Source organism: Electrophorus electricus, chromosome 15 (assembly GCF_041902795.1).
Source record: "Electrophorus electricus isolate QZ-2024a chromosome 15, ASM4190279v1, whole genome shotgun sequence".
NCBI classification, from domain to species: domain Eukaryota; kingdom Metazoa; phylum Chordata; class Actinopteri; order Gymnotiformes; family Gymnotidae; genus Electrophorus; species Electrophorus electricus.
Window position 1 is genome coordinate 2,285,149 of NC_137511.1, and position 20,673 is coordinate 2,305,821.

A 20,673-nucleotide genomic window follows, 5' to 3' on the forward strand; every position below is an offset into this window, starting at 1 on the left:
ACGTTGACAAGCAATATCTGTTTCTTCTGTTGCAAAATAATATTAAGAATTTTCATTTTTTCCTTATTAACAAAGAATAGATCTTTGTCAGCACAGAGTGCAGTCTGTGACCAAAATACATCACTGTATTCATTTTTGTCTTGAGTAAGGTCTGAGTGATGGACGTAGCTTTCAACTGCAATATGGTCGTTCAGAAGCAAAGAAATGTTATGCATATTCAACATTTTTTTTTAATTGCTATTTACTTTAAATTCACCAACCTGAATTATTACTGAATTATCACATGTTTAACTGATTGCCCATAAGGCAAGATACAGTAGTTGGATCCTTTTTAAGGTCGTAATACAGTGGATTTCTTAGCTGAGCTGCACCAGTTCTTTATATTGTCTTACTGTTTTCATTTCCAAGTAGAGCATTTTCTTCCCTTGGTAAAATTCTCAGCCCAGATCCCTTGTATCCACAATACAACACCTGGGAAAAGAAACTGTTCATTAATCTGTGCCTCACTTAAATCCACGATTTTCACGTCTTCTGTTCCTTGGCTGTGTGAATCCCCCAGTGACCAGATGCCACTAAAACAATGGCTCTTTGCCTTCGCATAACCCCTCTGGGTTGTTCTTGGGTCAATGTGACCGAGAGGTTTCTTAATTGAAATTCTGAATGCTTTGTTTAATATGCAGACGCTAAACATCTATAAATAGGCGCCAGTGTGTGATGACCTCATCTTTTCTGATTCCACAGCTTGGAATCCAAGATACATTTTAGAGCCAACATTCCTTATCATCGCTGTGGCGAGTGATGACTAAAGTAATAGATGGCCTTACAGCTTTGTGCGGACTTGATCAATATAAAGTAAATATTGTTCCTCAGATGGCTAGAGCAAGAACCGTATAGGCACAGCTCGTAGTAGGAAGTGTGTGAGCGCGTCAGAATGGGTTGGAGTTGGAGTGTGCTTGTACTTGTACGTGTATGTGTACTTTTAATTGTAGGTTCATGACTTGTATGTTTCACGCCATGAACGGACACCTGTTTGAAAAGTGAGACTTTTGTTTATTGTAATGTTCCTTTGAAATACATCCTGTCCCTGAGACTTTTTGTCAGATAGGCCAGTAATAAACTATCTTTTAAAATAACAGACAAGTTAAAAGACCTGTCAAAAGAATTTAATCAGTATGAGCTCATCTTATGCCTAGATCCAGTTCCTTCATAATTACCTCACGAGACGTATAGCACCAAGCTGCCATGACGTGTGCACCAGCAGTGCCCTTTCATAACAGCTGCACACCAGTCTGAACTGTACATTCCAGGCAGGTGAAAAACTGTTGGCCTTGGAGCTGAATTTTTCAAAGCTTACCACAAATTCAGCTAGCAATGTCCAGTCAACTAAGCACATGCCATATGGACAAAAACATAGCAGTAACAAAAGTAATGAAGCTTTATTTATGCTTTTGAGCACAGACCCTTGCATAGGTTTCAATAACACAGCATTACAATATAACCCAGTATGATGTCAGTTAGGAAGCTAACAGAAACGAAGCCTTCAACATTTTTCACTCACTTTTAAAATTCAAAGTTCGTTTTCTTCCGTCTCCTCATCCCATTTCAACCTTCAGGCCACCTGTAGCTCAGCTGCCTGATCCATACGCTAATTCTCATGACCAGTTACCTTCGAAGCCCAAATCAAATGATGGATGTGCACGTGAGTAATTTCATGGCTGACCTGGAGCCCCAGGGAGACGGCGGCAGGCGTGATGCTGCACACTCCACCTCTTCCTTAATGAGAACGTTGCCTGCTAGACTTATTTTGTAGTGACTAAATCAGCAGCATGTCTGGCAAAGCTTTGCTTTCTCTCTCCCTCCCCTCCTCCTCCTTTTTATTTTTTGTATTTTCTTAGCTGATAAATGATTTCAGTAACAACCGAATCCAGTTTTGGATGAAAGACCGAGTCTGTACCGAGTGTGTATCAAGCCCGAACATTTATCAGTGTCATCGTAAAGCAGATCAAAAGATTTTGATGGTATTTTTAATGCCATTTCCCAGTTGAAAGACAAAGATAAAAACCTCTGTGCACCTCTTATGTTCCTCTTTAACTCAACAAAACTGTGTCACCATTGCTGTGTTCTTATCTGCCTCTTATGTAGCTGTGATTTTTCATAACCGAGCACAGCAAATGATCTTTTTTTCTCCGGCCTCACTAGGCTGTAGATGGCTGTGATCCCTCACCACATAGCCCCCACTGAAGTGTATCTGAAACTGAGAAGAATGCAGCCCAGTGCAGCAGTCTGCCTTATAACAATAAAGTGTTTTTGGTCGTTTTTTTAGAGCAGGTGTTGGTCTGAAAATAAAAGCCAAACATTTTGCCAGAGCCTCTCCTTTGCTTCATTTCACTTTCCAGATAGGATCAGGTAACATTGCGGTTCACATGAAATGGCTATAAAACAAAGGGGAAAACTGGGAACATCACTGTTGTGCCAAAGCTGCTTCATTATTGTTAAAGCCACAAAACAATCCCAATCTTTGATGCTGGACCAGGGCTATTGATTGTCTTTTCCTGGGAATTCATTCTTGAATTGTTATTTATTTATTTTGCATTGTCTCACATGGTGTGCTTCAAAACAACACCTTTTGTTTTGTAAGTTTCAATTTCTGAAACCACATTCACAACCACATTAACAAAACAAAAAAAATGTGTAATACTTTTTTTTTCAGTTTAATGGTGAAATTAAACTGAAAAGAGTGAACAGGATCCCTGTGAAACATCTGGAGCATCCAATATTTTTAACAGGCTTCTTCTGGTTTGGTTTACAGTCTCTTCACAGCGTATTATCTCATTGACAACTGAACTAACATAAGAAAAGCAACAAAAAAAATCCATTTGGTAAAAAGCAGCACGTCAGAAAACAAGGGCACTTTGCTCTGATCTGAACCACATGTTGAGAACTCACTGACTTCATCGAACCCAAATCGGATGCAAGATGACCTCACTTCCATACAGGAGATATCTGATTTTTTTAAAAAGCCATAAAGATGTCAGTCTCTCAGCACTAAGTGTCTGCGGCCCTACAAATTGTGGCTATACACGACTAAATGTGTCTGAGGGCTCGGTTGTGTGAATGATGCCATCATGTGGACTCTTTCAACACATCAGGCCACTGACACATTTATAGTCACCCCTAGTGTTGCACTCCACACAGTTACCGTCAGTACAAACTCCGCCTTCACCATCATAAGAATCTTCTTTAAAAGGCACGTCAAATTAACAGTAAGCATGATGATTTAAGCTCGCTACTGTCCACCCACTGTGGGGTAATGCAGACTCCAAGGTTATATAGTGTTTGGGATGAAGCAGTAGACACACTCTGTCACAGGTTAAAATCGCACGTGAGAGGCCCCTTCTCTCCGGCTCAAAGAGATTAGTTCACATGACAGGGCTGTAAGGATGCTTCCAGGCCTCTGGCCTGGGGCCAGGAGCAGGGCCTCTGATGTGCGCTAGCCAAACCGCTAGAGCCGCGTGACATTAAAGCGAAGTAAGCAAGGTTCCGCTATCCATCACTCAGGCTTCCAGTGCCGCATGCAGTTAGACTCTCCTTACGCGCAACCAGCAAGGCGGTCAGTTTAGACGAGCTCGGAGATTTACAAAACATTTACAAGACACTACCCTCAAATCAAAATACTGTGAGCTCAGACGTCAGCGAGCGAGATGCTATTTTCATGGAACAGCGCACGTCCTAACCAAAATAGTTGGCAAGGCTGTGTTCTTCAGGGGACTGCTTGTAATGTCTTTGCAGTTAGATGCGGTGATTCTTGCATCTCGGCGTGCCGTTTAGAAGCAAACGTTTGCTGGTAGGCCTGAAGAAAGAGGATGGGCAGGCAGAAAAGAGCCCTTGGATTTGCAGACAGTAAATAAGCAGGGATGAGGTAGGTGGGGGTGTAACTCTTATCTTCCGTTTTTTGGGGGTGCTGTGGAGTTTTGGTAAGAGCACATGACTGTGCACGGTCACGTTCATAAGACACCAGGCACGTTCGCAGAGGGGGAATAAAGATGGCAAAAAGAGGGGGAGGGAATCTACAGGAACGACGGCAGCCCAGCGAAGCCCGATCTCCACGCCTTTCAGTCCAGCTCCACACGTGACATCATGGAAAACCGAGGCGGCTCTTAAAGTGAAGTCGGAAATGCTGGATTTCTTGCATCACGTGGCTGGGAGTCCAGGGATCCGTCGATCTAAAAATACAGGTTCTATTGCAGGATTCCACACATACTTTCATCTCGGAAAGCCTTGTGATTCCAGTTCCATCCGAGCTGGTCTGATTAGGCTACGAGGGAGAACAGCAGAGCAGACGGATACTTTGGCACAGGATTAGTCATCAGCTGCTTCTAATAAAACGTTCAAACAGCTCTGTTTTATCTGGCCTGGGGCGGCACTTGGCTAAACATCACCTTGCATACTTACCTATTTACCTGGTATGTATGTTGGGAAACAAAAACATGCTTTTCTTAAAGAGGAATATTCATAGTTTGAGAAGCTCCAAACAATGATGGAATGCAGTGTCATGGACCAATATCAAATTATAATTGCGAGCCACAAATGAGATTCAAATGTTCCTCCCCACCACTAGTGGACTCCTATATTGTGTACTGTCTCTGTGAAAATCAGTGGGCAGTTTTGGGGCCTGGGTAGTCACCTAATAAAGAAGAGATTTTCCCGCAAGGCTTAGTAAGTACCCTAATTCATACTGAGTAATTAGTGAGTGGTGTAGCACACCTAGCACGCAATCCCTGTGTAGTTTACATAAGTAGTGAGTAGCTTATAAATGGTGAGTGGCACAGTAAGTAAGTAGTTAATTGAGGTAACATATAAAGTCAGTCAAGAGATGATGTGGATTAAACAAAGCAGATTTGTTTACTCAAACTTGGAAAAAAACGTTAGGAACTAAACAAGCACAAGTGCAAAGACCTTAAAATTAACACTTAATGAACTGGTCTGCAATCAAATCTTGTGAAAGGTATGAATTGCATGACTCCCTGTTGTGTACACATTTATTGTGCCATATTTATTGTATTCACTGTTAAGCTTATAGGAAAGCAGTGTGACACACTACGAGTGCTTTGAACTGAACAGTTTGAATAACTTTGAAATGTATCACTTAATGATAAAGAAAGCATAGGCTGTGTGTAACATGGTTGCAGGCTGTTGTCTGAGCTTCACTATCAGAGGGAACACTATTCAACTGTCACCCCAAGCTTGGGATGCTGCCCCTGTTCCTACTCACCGTTCTTGGTGTGGGAGCGGGGTTGAGGGGTCGCCCTCAAAGAGGTCGGACCGCTGGGCGCCTCCTGGTTCCTGCAGTCCCGCTGGACGCTCTGTTCGGGACGCTGGCTGCTCTTCACGGCGTTCATGGCACTGGCCGTGTTCCCCTACCCTCCGGATCACCCACGGTCTGTCGCCCTGCCAAAACACACTCGTCAGGACCCTCTTCACTCTTCACCACAGTTACCACGGCAGCAGCACTTCGCGGTACCAAGCCTGCCGGTGAAGCTAGCGTCATGCATTTTTTGCCAAACGTTCGGGCGCTTGGCGTACTGCTCCACGGCCAAACCTCGTGCCCTGTACATCGCGACAGCTCCGCAGCATCCGTGCCCGTGATGGACAGCCTGGCCCATCCACAGGGGAAGCTCTCTGTTGACGCTTGTTAAAACCCATTTAAGCCGGAAGACACTCAGCAGCAGTGGGAGTGGGTCTGTTTATTTACGAATGGTAAGCTCTCTCAAAGTCCACAAATGTATCTCCCCACTGGTGCGCCAGCCAACTTATTAATTTGTAGAATCTACAGAGTGCAGACCCGGGGGTGGGGGGGGGCTTCCCCCTTTTCAGGACAGCACCATGCACACTGGCTCAGGATTCAGTAGCTTTGACAGCCCCCTCAAAGTGTCCCGGTGACAAACGACTCCTTCTCTACCTCTTCCACTGGCCAAGTCCTCTGTATGTACAGTACATCAATTCCAGAAACAGGCCACAGGGGCCACTACAAACATACGTCCGTTTTCTTTAATAAGCCCTGTTTTGAAAGACGCTCAGATGACTGTAGGACATTCATTCACTCAAAATGTCGCACCTTATAAAAATACGTTATCAAAGCACTGTTGCCAATTTATTGCACATCTGGAAAGCTAAAAAATCTTGCTAAATGTTGAAGGGTCTTCTGAACAATGAATTTATTAAATAAAAACAAAATATCTTGCAACGGTATTTTAAATAGAATTATAAAAAGAAGGTGCTGGCACAACACTGTTCCCCTTTACAAGATGGTCAGTTGGTATAAATTAGGCTTAGGATCAGCTCGTGCTGCTATCTTTAGCCATGTTGCACCATGTCAAGGAGATTGTGGCATCTGACTGCACTAAACTGCACCAGTCCTAGGACGGATGGGCCGGCCGGGGTGTCAGTGGTCCCGCTGGAGTTGCTGATGGACTTGCTGTATTAGGCACAGATCATAAACAAGCAAAGTCAAGAGAGAAAGGAAAAAATACTTCATACTAACCCATCATGCCAGAAACAAAACACCCAGATAAGAGGAGAGGATTTTTTTAAGCAGCCCTGAGTGGACGACGTTCCCTCGTTCCCTGTGTCCAGGAGAAAGCTTTTAACGAGTTCTTAACTGATGGGCAGGACTTAAAAACCCTTCCTCAGACGGAGTCCTCGGCGGCGCTTCGTGACGGTGTCACCCAGAGCACCAGGGGTAAAGCAGCAAGAGGGGCATCTTCAAAGGCGCAGATAGCATCGGTGATCACGTGACATCTGCCCGCGCTCGTAATCCATTGGACCTGTGGCCGGCTGGGGGGGCGCGCGGCGGCGTTGCTCGTTACCGTGTCCGTCAGTGACGTTGCTGTAAATTCTGCGGGGCTAATGTCGCGCAGGCACGAGCCAGGTGGGCTCGGCCCTGTTCGTGTCGCACGAGTCGGTGTCGTAAAGAGCGTCTGATGTAGTCGGCCTGCGCGTGTCCAGGGTGGTCCAGGGTGGTCCAGGGTGGTCCTGTAAAAAGTCTTTAGGTTTACATCAAAGCTCCCCCAGCCTGCGGGAGGCGGCAGCGCTAAGCCACGTTCAGTGATAGATTCATTTCGGGGCAGCTTTGTGTCGCGTGTTTTCTTTCCTTTTGTCATTTTTAATCATCTTCTGCTTCTCGCACTTTGTTCATTTTTTTTCTTTCAGTTCTTCCTTTGCTGACCACCGGTTGAGTTGAGCCATGGCCAAATTTATGGGAGGTTTTCATTGCTTTCCTTATTTATGTTGGGGTCATTCCAGGACTTCCAGGGTGAGTCCAAGGAGGAATTAACGCTGGGATCCCTTTTCCCTTTTTTATTATATAACAGTCCTGGTCTGCCATTCAGAGCCCTTCTGAACTGTGAGGATTATTTTACAACACTTATAGCTAACAAGACAAACTATCTCACGACTCTTTAAACGTAAAGAACACTTAACCCAACGCTATGGCTGAAGAAAAACGCCATTTTGTGAACGAAGGCTCATGATTGAGAGGAACGTAAAACTGAGCCTTCGTTAAGGAACGAGGCGGGTTGGGTTTGCTTCGCGCGCTGTGTCCTGCACGCTGTGCATCCACCTGACAGTGCATAGAGCCACACATCACAAAACACAGCACACGCCACACGACAAGCTGTTATTAAAGAACTTTTTTTTAACAGAGGATTTGGCAAGATTTAGAGCTTTTGCCATTCTATAATAAATAATAGCATGGCTATATTAAAAATATTTACTTAATTCTCTAAAGTGACTTATAGCAACATTGGCTACTAAACAGAATGTCATGAGTGTTATGGCGTCAGGTGCCATAGACTGTATAAATATTCTCTGTACACTTGTTTATAGGAAAACCCCATCTGGTTTTGGCTAGCAGAGACAGACATACCGGTGACCCCAGGTTTTTCTAATGGAAAATATAACACAAGTGTTTGCTAAGCTGGGGCTAAGCTGCAAGAACTACAGAAGTCGACTGTCAAGTGACAGTGTTGTAAAAGACTACAGGCTCCAGACGCAAAGGTCAGGAGATTTTTTCTTGCCTAGCAAACAGAAAGTTAAGATCTGAAGAACAGAAACATGACCTGCATGTAGATGTCCTGCTCAGTTTATGCTCATCAACATTTATTTTGAAAGACTGATCAGGTATTTGTGGCAACACCTGCAAATAACATTTTTCAGTTGCAAATATATCAGTGTTATGCTGACATATTTGTCATTTTTGTGCAGAATCACCACTGGTGTGTAGCATGTAATGTAAATCATACTATGTACAACCAAAGAACCATCATGACCAGCTTTGTGAAGATTAGCTGAGCGAGGTCCAATTGGCATTATTAGTGTTATTAGTTGTAGAATGGGCTAAACATCAGAGCACACTTTTTGTGACAATTACCTTTTTATGACCAATGTGGTTTAGTCTACAGAGCTCCTAAAAGCCACATGTGACAGGTGATGCATACAGAACAATGCTGTGACTTATGGCAGAGTCACCATACAAACTGGAGAAGAAGAGTGCAAGGTCAAACCACCCAACAAACAGAGAAAATGGAGACAAACATGTATCCTCATGGATGCATTTGCTACCGTATTCCTATAAGATTAAAGTGCAGTGCACGAACTGCCGTAGGAAAGGCTCGGAAGAAACTCGTTAGCCTAAGTAAATTGTCCCAGGGATGTTTCGTAAACATAAGAATGATATAGAGTCACAATTTCAGAATTTGTAGCCCATGTGCGATCCGTAAAAGCATCACCCAGGTCTCATTACATCACATCCTGAGCCTCCACCAAACCAAACCCTGCATGACAGTTCAAATGAATTGGTCAACATTGCAAGCTACTATTTGCCAAAACATAAATTTGACTAACTATAATGAGCAAAACAGTTTACATTTCTAGGCTTTAGAATGTAGACTTTGCCTTAAAATGCCTTTCCCTTTTTAAAACAAACACTATTTCTGTGAAAGCCTCTATTTTACTGCAGATAGTACATTGAACACATACATTTATAAGTGTCGTTAGATTTTACATGGTGTAAGTCCTGGGACCTAGCTGGACTACACGGTTAAGCCTGGCCTATATCTTATTCAAGCAAAATTAACCAAGTATTGTACATTTTTAGTTCAGCTTTGCACTGTGACTGATGTCATGCTGACAGTAGAGTATTCTTGAGTGAACGTGCATTTAAATAACACAGCTGAGCCACTTGTGGTTGTTGAAAATGTTTAACAATATTTAATAATCGGCACCCACACGGAGCACGGAACCCAGGCTCTGCATCGAAACTTGTGCAGAGAAAAAGAAAGAAATTTCAAGTCTACTTCTGCTTAAGTTCAACACAAAAATAACTCGAATTCCCCAGAGCAAAAACATGACACTTGTCTGACCATACATGCCAAGACAAATTAAGAAATTACTGGGAAAGAGGACCAGTAACCTTTACACAGCTCGTCAGATGTATCCTAACAGTGACTCCAGGTACAAACCAGGAGAGAAAATCAGTCATAACCCAAAACTCATTAAAAAGGGATCACACCACCATGTTTATGACATGGCATGATGTGGAAAGAGTGATTACTGACCTTGCCATGCACCCAGATCTTCTATAACTCAACGAGCCTTCCAAAGACTGCACCAAAGTTTAATTTATTATTGTGAGTGTGTGTGTGTGTGTGTGTGTGTGTGTGTGTGTGTAAGAGGGGGACATGACTTCCCCATGACTTAACAGGACCTCCATTGAATGGAAAAAAAAAAAATATCAGACTTAATTCACAAATTGTTCAAATAACTATGTGGTACTTCATAATTCAAGAGAGCAATGAAGCGTGCATGGGTAATGGGGTAAAGACCCTGCAGGCATGTCTCGCAGTGCAGCGCTTCCACAGCGCGTAATACTTTTCCGCATGTTTTTGCAAAGGTCTGGTTGGCGAAGCGGTTTTGGATGCTCTTAACAGTTCCATAAATCATGGCTGTGCGAGAGGCAGGACCAAAACTGGCAAGCACCTACAAACCTGGTTTTGAACACTTCCACTTTCCATTTCAATATTGGGGGAATCTTCTTGCACTCTCTTCGTAAGTAAGCAAGCGTACTGCAACAGCTGAAGTGTCCATTACCCTTCGAGCTGGACCGAGGACTCCGTTCATCAGGGTTGTAGAGGCCATGCCAGCAGGCACATCAAGCCTGGTATGCTTGTCTTTATTTAAACCTTGTCCATTCAGTTACTGCTTTCCTTAATGCCACAAGGCTGGGGGGGTTCTGGGGGGGGGGTTCGTTCTCCTCGGCGTGTACGGGTGAAGTCTGCGCATCAATAGCTTCTCTCGCCTTGTGCAGCACGCCACATGCCGAACTTGTCCACATTCATCTGCGCTCTAAATGCACGTTTTACGAGAACATTAACTCGTTTGTTCCTGCGGTGCGCATTCTGAGGTTTTATTTATCTCTTTCAGGACCTGCTATAAACTGACCATGACCTCAACTGTGTACAAACTACCAAGAACACGTAGAACTTTTCCAAAGGTGTTTTCTTCCACTTTTTTTTGGCCGCTTCACAATTCTGTCTTCTTTCATGTGTTATGCTTTTTGGATTTTGCTAAAGACGTTCTGGCAGGTGAACCACAGTTATCAAAGCCAAACTGCCAAATTCTACATTCATGGCCTGGTTTGGTTAACTTACGGCACAAGCAGCTCATGAGCCTAGTTTAAACACTGCCATTTCCACTGACTACTTTCAGTGATGTACTGCATAATGTCAGTACGGTTAGTCTTGACCGACTTGCCATAAGTGATGATGTGTTTTAATTTTTCCTATAAGAAGCACAGTGGTGACACTTGGGCGCACTGATAGTGCTCTGTCCTACCCTGATAGTGCTCTGTCCTGCCCTGATAGTGCTCTGTCCTGTCCTGACCTCTTCGTCACAGGCTATAGGATCTGAGGCTCCCACCAATCACCCTGGTACACCTCAGGTCTCCCTCCAACACCATGAATAATGCTGTGTGTGTTGAACTTGTGAAATGGAGAGAAGCCATGTAATCTAAATACAGAAGTAATATAAATACAGAAGGTAATCTAAATACATAAGATTGTATAAATACAAAGAAACCATATAATCTCCGGTGAGGCTGGCAAGCAGCGTGTGCTCGTGTGTGTGTGTGTGTGTGTGTGTGTGCGCGCGCGCGCGTGTGTGTATGTGTGTGTGTGCGTTTGCGTGTGTGCATGTGTGTGTGTGTGTGTGTGTGTGTGTGTTTGTGCGTGCGTACGTGCGTGCGTGTGTGTGTGTGATTTTTGCTGAAGCGCCCTGGTTCGGCCCTGGCTCTCTGGGCTGGCACATGTAGTGTTTAAAAAGCTCCCAGAGAGTTTATAGTGGGTGTACTTCTCCTCACGTTTGTATGACAATCTTTAGCACACCATACCCATCACAGGCAAAACACAGGGGACCTCCCTGGAATCTTTTACACGAATTTCCATTCATGCGTTTCCACATATTTCCGATCTCGCCTTATTCTTCCACTGCAGTGGGGCTGCATTGCTTTGTTTCGGTCCGAACACTCCCAATCCTTTTTATTGGCATCGCCGTGCGTCTTGTCTCTGTTCGAACGCCTCTGTTCTTCTTCATCTTAGTGGAAGTCAGACAGAAGACGATGGCATTTACACTCTCTATTTTTCAAATTAGTAGAAGCGGTGTTCTGGGTAAGAGGACACGTTGTAACGGCTTCCATTGGCTGAGTGTCTTCTCTTATCACAGGAAGCGCAGTGTCTGTCTCTACCTCTCCAGGGTCAGTCTGAGTTGGAGCAACATTTGATGCAGCACACCTGCAAAGGCTTGGGTCAATCTAAACAACCACTGAAAACATTAAAGCCATCTGCACTGTGAGCATTACAAGAAAGCTTCAGAGTTTAGCGACTGTTACAATTATCGAAGACTGACCAGTAATATAGAACAACAGGAGTGATGCAGTATATGATCAAATAATTCCCAATGATCACTGATCACTGATTCATATCATGCTTCCTCTGTCCAGCTAGCTGCCTCATTATCCACAACATTCACACGATGCCCATTTAGACGAACACAGAGCCAAAAGTGGCCTGACTCACAGATCTCTTCATGCCTTAGCAATTGCATACGCTTGTGTAAACACATTTTCCGCAAGTTGTATCTCCCTCCTGCCTGTTTACACGATGAACCAGTGGTTACACCTCCATGTCACACCTGCCTCCAAATTAAAACAAAGACAATTTATTGGCTTTTTAACAAACTCAAAAGCTTGTATATGTCCAGTATATCTGTAAATAACAGAGATGGACAGGCATGGGTATGTGACAGCTTTAGTATTTACCCTTGGGTTGAAGGTATGGCTCTGGTAATGTATAGTTCATTCTGACATATTATTAATGGAGTTCATGTTGAGAGAAAGCTTTTGAAGAGACCTGATATCATTAAGTTAACTTGCCCATATTTTGTTTTGGGAAGAGCAGAAAGTGTGTCCTAACTTAGCTGCAGTTCAGACATAAATCCCAGCAGCAGTTCGGCTGCAACTCGGAACTTATTCAAGAAGTTACTCTTTAAAGTGGAAATCATATTATCTAATCATATAGCATCTCATAACACAGCCAGCCATTCTTATTATGTTTGGCTGCCCTTTATCTAAGATATTTTATCAACCTTGTAACAGGCAAATATAAATCTTTCACTCTGGAGCAGTGTAAATATGTGACTCATCTGCTGTCCCTGAGTCTGTCACTGTCTCTGAGTCACCAGAATCCATCAGGCTCCAGCTTTAACTGGTGAAGTAATCAGCTTTCAGTTCAAATAAATAAAGTGGAATGGGCTAAGGTACAGGAGCGCTGGGATCGTAATTACGGAGCACATTCTCTGCCTGTTCTTGTCGAAAGGCTCACATTCTGGAGAGTCTGCCTCAGACTCTCCGAGCGTGACCACAGCTCTCCATAGATTACCATTCTACTGAAGTGACAATAACAAACTGGTTGTATTTTACAAGTTATAAAAAATCCCTGCTATCAGAATGTCAATGTCAGGGATGTGCTGATTAAAGAATACGTGTGTTTGCTAGCCAAAATTTGGTGATATCATGGCAGAAGTCACATTTATCAAGGCTTTTTTTTTTTTACAGTCGTGTTATCAAATAATTAAAATTTGAATGACCTACCTGAGTTGTAGCCAAGGCTTGAATGGAATTAGTTAACTTTATTTAAAAAATAACTTTATCCTCACAAAAATCCTTCAGCAAAACTAGAACTATCTGAAATGTGGCCTGGCTGTAACTGTTCCATAACAGACAGTTTTAGCAACATAGATAGAAATGGTAGAACCTCACTAAATATGCCATGAACCTGACTAGGAGTTCACTGCTGTATTCCTCACAGTATGTAGGTGGCTAACCATGTTATAGACAATTATATAACAATGTCAATCCTAAAAAATGTCAAATCTAGAAAACTAAGAATGAAAAATGATACATGACACAGAAATGAGGTATCATCTGTCTGAAGAGCTGGTTTGAAGGCATCAAATGAATGATTGTTGTGCCACAAAGGCCAAGCTTTGTGTGTGTGTGTGTGTGTGTGTGTGTGTGTGTGTGTGTGTGTGTGTGTGTGTGTGTGTGTGCGCGTCTGTGCTTGTAGGTATGTGTTCGCTTATGTGTATGTGTATGTATGTGTGCGTATGTGTCTGTAGTGTGTGTGTGTGTGTGTGTGTGTTTGTGTGTGTGCATGTGTGTATGTGTGCAGTTGAGTTGTATACAGACACTTTCCATGAGCACAGAAATTAGCATGACCTTTCCCAGTCAGCCGCGACGGAAAAGCTCAGGCAGTACGGTGATGTGCCGCGGTGTGTTCCAGCGAACAAACATTTCTATGACACAATGCAGGAGTGTCTCCCTGAAGACTTTAGGAGCGCCTCTGACATGGACCATGACCGAGAACGGTTGCAAAATTCCACTATCGGCCCCTGCGTGTAAATACCAAAATGTGCTGAGATGAACGTCGAGGAAAAGAACACAGGCACCGCCGGCCTTTGAAGAGTGTCTGATTTTGTCATGCTCGACGGTTTGTTTCAACGTTTGCCTTGAACAGGCTTATTTCAGGTTAGCAACAGCTCTTTTATTTAGGTATTAATCCCCCCCTGACACACACACAAACTCACATGCTTCCAGTTGCACTCACTCACATACTTTCTTGTTTCTATATCCAGTCGAGCCAGTGACATGTTCATTTAAAACCATACCACAATATCAAGTATATCCTTCATTCATCTCTAAATGAGAATCTGGCTGTTAGCCGTTAAACACGTTTCATGATGGTCCTCATGTTCACTGATTACACCGGCAATGTTTTGCTTGTGCACTGATAGACTTCACTGAACCTCGGACAAACGATGTTGTTTCAAGTGTGTCCTACTAACAGCGCAGCCTGGTTTTCCAAGTAAGAGATTTATAAATATAAATATAGAAAAGCCTAAATACATCAGTACTAATATGGTGAGTTTGTTTGTCTAATTGGCAAATGGTTGTGATTAGTAAACAGTAAAAAATGTAGCATTCCCAAAGGGGCCTGACAAGCGTAAGGTCACCGCCATGGTGTTTTGTTCTGCAATGTTCTCACTAGAGGAGTTGTAAATGTACACTATTCTGTTGCTTGACTAGTTCTGCACCAGCCCATCCGATGCAGAACTTCCTTATAAGCACATGGTCTTATAGATTCTACTTCTTCTGTGCTTCTTATCACTTCCAGCCGAGTCAAACAAAGAACACTGAGTTCAGGAGTGACCTGGGAGCACAACTTAGGCTGTATTTTGCAGGCAAATGCGATCACAAGCTCGGGCCAATAAAGAGCGACAGGGGCAGCTATTCCAGCGCTCTCCGTGCGGAAACCACGGAACAGTCTGACGCGTGTAGAGCCATCTTATCTTCCCCGCTCTTTTCATAAGATTTGTGTTCGACCTCCAACACAAGCACATCCCCCGCCAGCGGAATGCTGCCGGACTCGAAGTCACTGGGGAGGCACCAGCGTCCCAGAAACCCTCGGAGGAGCTGGAGGGCAACGTGTGCAGATTCAGGACACAGTGCTCCGTGGGACCTGTGGGCTGGGCGGAGCCAACACTGGTCAGCGCTGTAGTGTGGTGGCACAACAGTGCACTAAGATCTGAACTACACTGGGACATGTTTGGGGTACTTCCTTTCTAGCTGGTGGTCTTGTCACATAAAATATCCTGATGTGCATACTGTCACTTGATAAAAAAGCTTTTAACTGCTTAACAGAATGTCTTGCGCTGCTATGTCAAGTTTGCAGGACTGGCCCATGGAATTCCCTCCCTGTTACATACAGTGTTGGGAAAGTGTGTGAGGTTCTGTCGTACTGAACACCGCGGTGGGGAGAGATGTCCTCATGATGAGAGGCTTTCAAAGGATCATTTGCAGTGCTAAAAAGATTAGAACCAAATTTAAGAGTCGGGATTAAGGTGGGTGGACTGAGCTGATGTCACAGCACAGTGAATGCACAGCATGTGGTTCCTGCTGTGTGTGTGTTTGTGCGTGTTTGTGTGTGTGTGTGTGTGTGTGTCAGATCAGAAGCAGCAGTTGCACGTACCCCCCCCCCCCCCACACACACACACACACCGCATAAACTCAGTATACGGTGTCAGACAGGAGTTGGCCCTGTACAACAGGCCACCATGTAACTAAGGAATTGGCTGGACAACACATCTGACTTGGGCAGTTGTGTCCTGGTTTCTATTCAATGACAAAACCCATCTGGCCAACAAAGGGCTCCGTGGTTCAGAAGGAAAGCTCACATTAACGCCCTGCAGCCAACACGAAGCTCCGGATTAACACAACACCTAATACAACAGCCTACAGGATCTGTTTAAATCTGCCTTTGTGTGGCTGGGGAGGTTTATACAGGACACATCATTCAAACAGACATAAGACCCAGAAGGATCATTATTTTCAGTCAGATGCCTCCTGGCGAACTTGTAAAATAAGACGTTGCGGATTTTACGGGCTTTCTTCAGTGCAAGGCTACTTCGCACGCTGATTTATTTCATTATTCCACATTCAACAAACAGAAGAGGTGACAGCTGACCTACAGCGTCCCCCTGACGCCTCTATCAAAGTCTGTTTTCATTAAAAGTTTCATTTTTATACACCGCTTTCATGTTATGACTTTCAACAGCTGAGTTTCACTGTGTAAATTAGTCATTAAGATGACTCTTTTTTTACCTTTCGCATCTCTAAATGTGTGACTGTACCAGAGACTTGCTCAGCATGGGCCTGTGGTATAAACATCACCTTTTTCATGTTTTCCACGAAATAACCAAGTAAATCATGTGAATTTACATGAATTGCTAAATCCCTTATAAAGCATCTTTTAAGCACATTACTTTGCTCCTGGTGTAATTCTTTATTCTGTACTACACTGTTGTCTAATCTCCTATACTAACAGCTTTATGTTTTATGTCTGTCATATATTTTATGTCCTTCCTCAGAGAAGGAAGTAACTTCTTAATAGCCAGTCCTTCATAATACAGAATTATTTGTGCAGTGGTTTAACTGCTGAGGGTCTGTAAACGCTGGGATACGAGACAGTGACTGTGTAACACAGCAAATTTGTCTGGGTAAACTCTTAGACATTTATTTTCTTAGATTCTGCAGAACTAAACTAACATAATTACTAAATTTTTACAAGAAAAAATTTCACAAGAGAAACACTGGGCCAGAAGAATAATCGCAGTGTTGACTACACTGCAGATACGATTCTGTAACACATCTGTAACTGATAACAAAAGTTTCTTGCTTTACTGGAAGCTTCCAAATGGCAGAATCATTATTATGCAAAACCAATATAGTGGTTTTCCACTGTCATTTGCATGCATTAGTTTTTCAGAATAACTTGATAAAACAGTTATATTAAGATCAATGTGTTGTTATTTAGAAAGTAGGACTGTAAAAAATGACAGTTGCATGTTGAGTCAAGAAAAAAACAATGTTTGTTTAGGATTGAGCATGTTTTTCACTGAGAGAATAAGGACAGCTGTATATGTTTGTAGTACCCAGTACCAACACAGCCATTTAAAAGAGGACATAATATTTGTGCAATACCATTAAAATACATTCAAGTGTAACGAGCCTTAAAGTAGTTTTGGCAGTACTGGTCACACACTAAATGTAGGCTCCGATTGCAAGCCTTTACCTAGAATCCAGACTTGGAAAACCGTAAGAGTTAATAAGTATTTCTGGAACTTCAGCCCTTCAAACTATACAAACACCTGATGCCCAGGAGCGAGTCCCAGCTGGTCCATCGCTGAGGAGCAGGTGTGCACCACTTTGGGCCTGAGGTATCTGGGTGCAGCCTGAACTGGAGTGGACAAATCTAATGCAAAGGATCCGGAGTAGGAGCGCCTGAGGGTAGCGACTCCGCATGGCTGTCGGCAAATCATTTCACTAGAATAACTGTGACTTCGCAATAGTTTATAGAGTGTTTTTTGCATTGAGCCACTGTATAAAATAAGGAGCCTTCATTAATGTCCACGCCGTACTAGCCCAGAAACCTCTGAAGGGAGAGAGAGAGAAAGAGAGAGAGAGAGAGAGAGAGAGAGAGAGAGAGAGAGCGAGAGAGCTGCATCACGGAGGTCCAGGACCGTGATGTCAGTGCTTTAAAAGAGCATGACTCATCCCAGCTCTGCTGACAGCTCCAGAGAGTCCACTCGACAGAGATGGACCTCAGAGACTTTTATGCGAGTGTGAACCCATCGCACGCCTTGCTGGCGAGAGGCTCGTAGACATGCAGCCTGCGCTGAAAACTTTACTGGACATTCCCAAGTGTTCCAGTAAAAGATAAGAACAGTGACATTGACGTCTCTCTGCCAGAACGCCATGAACTGGGAACAGGAACAACATATGTAAATGTATCACCTCTGGGGCTGATTCCATAAACCAAGCAAACAGGAAAACAAAGCATGGTGCTTCCCTGTTTTGCCAGCAAACCAGTGTAGGCCCAAGTGATGTGTTTCAGTACAGGGCGCTTTGCACTGAGCCCATATCGAGCTTCCCAGCCAGAAAAGCATTTAGGTATCCAGTAAAAGTTACTGTGCACAGGGAGAACACCATGGTGGAATAAGACCATCTGAGAAGCAGTAGGGTGTATTTATTATTTCTGCATTGCGTGCTGTCCCTAGTTACAAAGCACAGCTACTGTGTGTTGACGACTTAGCGCCCGACGACCGCCACCTCATAATCTCCCACTTCCTACAGTGAACAGCGCGGCCTCGCTGATGCCCTGACTAATAGCTTTCTTTTGCAGATGACCGCTTTGGTACGCAACTTCAGAGGGGGGGTCGAAGCGTGAAATTCAATTACTAAGCGCACGCTGAGCAGACTGAGACAGGAGCTGTCTGTGTTAATCCTTTCCATGCCTCTAGGATTTCCAATAACCCCCTTCCACCCTCCACCGCCCCAAAAAACCCCTCAGCAGACACCTCGAGCAAATAGATGGGTAAACTGTTTTTCCAGAGAGGGGACGGACTGGTGTGTCTCTGAGAAGGGACGGACTGATGGAGATGGCAACGTGTTTGTACACTTCGATGTCAAATTGGGTGGAAGAGTAGAGAACTTGGGGGGAATCTGTTTACTACTGTGTAGTAAATACAGTAATGAGTCATTCTCCCAGACAGGACATGGGCTGTCTCACATGTCGAAACCAAAAGATACTGCATTTGAACAAAAGAAAAACTGCTATATTTTTATGTATCATTTAACAGTCAAGTAAATTCTGATGAAAATGTCGGTCTGAAAATTAATTTGCCCTTTTTTGGATCCTTTGCTTTTTGTGATGGACATTCTGTCACCCAGAGATCTAATCCACTTTTGCCAGTCAACTTGAGCAAAACCCCAGCCTCACGATCATCAGTATGCAAGGACCTTTCGGATGGATCAACGCCGAATCCCGAACACGGGCAGTGTTCCCGCGCGGCGGTAATTGGCCTGCACTGCTCACTGCTCGCTACAGTCATACGGAGTGAAAACAGCACCAAGGTCAGTCTCAGGCGTCAGAACCGGGGCCTCGCCGCGCCGTGACACTGGGGTCAGCCGAGTGAAATCTGCAGGGGAGTGGGGGAGGTTTCCTGCCCCAGGATCTAGACAGGGAACACGCTCTCCCGCTCCCCTCCACTGGGCCAGGGGGCTGGAGGCGGATGGCTCCCAGCTCTACGCAGGCATACCTCTGCCAGCCGGAGCTGCATGCCCGCTGTCGGCCACGGCGGTCTGGAGAGTGCACCAGCCCAGGCAGAATCGTCCACCAGGGTCTGGCCTGCGAGGGATTGTTTTGACTTAATGAGCCGCCAACCACCAACAGGAGATTTATGTCAACATCTCCGTCAGTAACGACACACGCTTCCGAGCTGCTCCGGACCGTTCCCAGATTTCTGGCCGCAGAGAGAACTATATTTACAACCATGCACTATCAGCCATCTGGGGTGAAATCTATATATAAGGTAAATAATTCTTAGACTACATCCATCATTGGAGAAATACTGGGGAACAGTGAACACGCTTTTGCAATATACTGTATTCCATGAAGTCTTATCAGCCACCAATAGGGCTTTTTAAATGTATGGGACTTCCCATCATTTTTCTCCACAGGGAGGACAATACTATGAGGACTAGGAGACAAGGGACCGACTAATCACTGCTTACATATCGGCTTTGATTCAGACTGATGGAAACTCCAGGACAGATCATTCCTTCACACTGTGCAACGATTCTTTATTTTTAGCTTCCTCGAATCTATGGATAGCAGATTTTTTTTGAAAAAGGACAAACAAACGTCCCCTGGAATGAGGCCTGGAATGGCCTTTGGTGGGGGGGAAACCCCTTTGGATCAACAGACGGGCCTGCGCAATGAAGTAGACGGGCTAGCGAGGAGCACCCCCCCCCCCCCCCCGAGTGTCTGTTAGCAGACTGGCAGCTGGGAAACAAACAGGACCTGGGTTCTCTGGTCCTCCTGTGGGAGCTCGGGCCCAGATGGGCCGTTTCGGAGGCGGGGGAACCAGAATGCCAGTGCTGGCACATCAGGTCCTCTGAGACCACACGAGACAGTACCGACCAGCAGAAAGCAAACCAGATTATCATCTCACCAGATCTAGCTAGTGTTAGCGGGAACTAAAATTACAGTGATATTTACAGTCTCGAGGGAAGCGTAAGTCTGGTTTCACACATCCAAATTCTCAGGAAAAAGGCTAAAACAAGTTTCCTGTGTAGTATAAATGTGTGGCCCCCTTCTGAGGGATCTGATGGATGTAAAGATTGTGAGAGTTTACAGAAAAATCATTAGTTGAATTAGTTGAAAAATTTCGAATATTTTACATTTAAAATATGAGGATATCAATAAAACAAAGTAAAACATGCATGGTTGTTATGAGTACATATCTACTTCAACAACCATCCAAACTCTGGGGGGGCGTATAGAATGTTTATTTGGACGTTTGTTGTGGTGCAGTATTTTGCATAAGTGACCTTTCTATATCCTGTAATATTGCCATGAATGGCTGGTGACATAAAAAAATCTCTGAACTATAAATCAAAACTTTGGATAAGTATTAATTTAAAAACAAAACCTCTTGTTTTGA

General features: G+C 44.1%; 1 protein-coding gene across 10 annotated transcripts in view; it reads right to left on the reverse strand.

Moving 5' to 3' along the window:
- Positions 1-20,673, reverse strand: part of myocd (myocardin) — a 62,204-nt gene that overhangs the window by 26,909 nt on the left and 14,622 nt on the right. For 8 of the 10 annotated variants that reach the window (XM_035533723.2, XM_035533721.2, XM_035533722.2 and 5 more), the window contains exon 3: positions 5,273-5,448. The exons of 1 other annotated variant lie outside the window; for it this stretch is intronic. In XM_035533723.2, the coding sequence (XP_035389616.1) occupies positions 5,273-5,399 (127 nt within the window). In that variant the 5' untranslated portion in view covers positions 5,400-5,448. Of the gene's footprint in view, positions 1-5,272; positions 5,449-6,541; positions 6,690-20,673 lie in introns of those variants that run through there. One more of the 10 variants, XM_081698337.1, reaches the window with a different exon arrangement.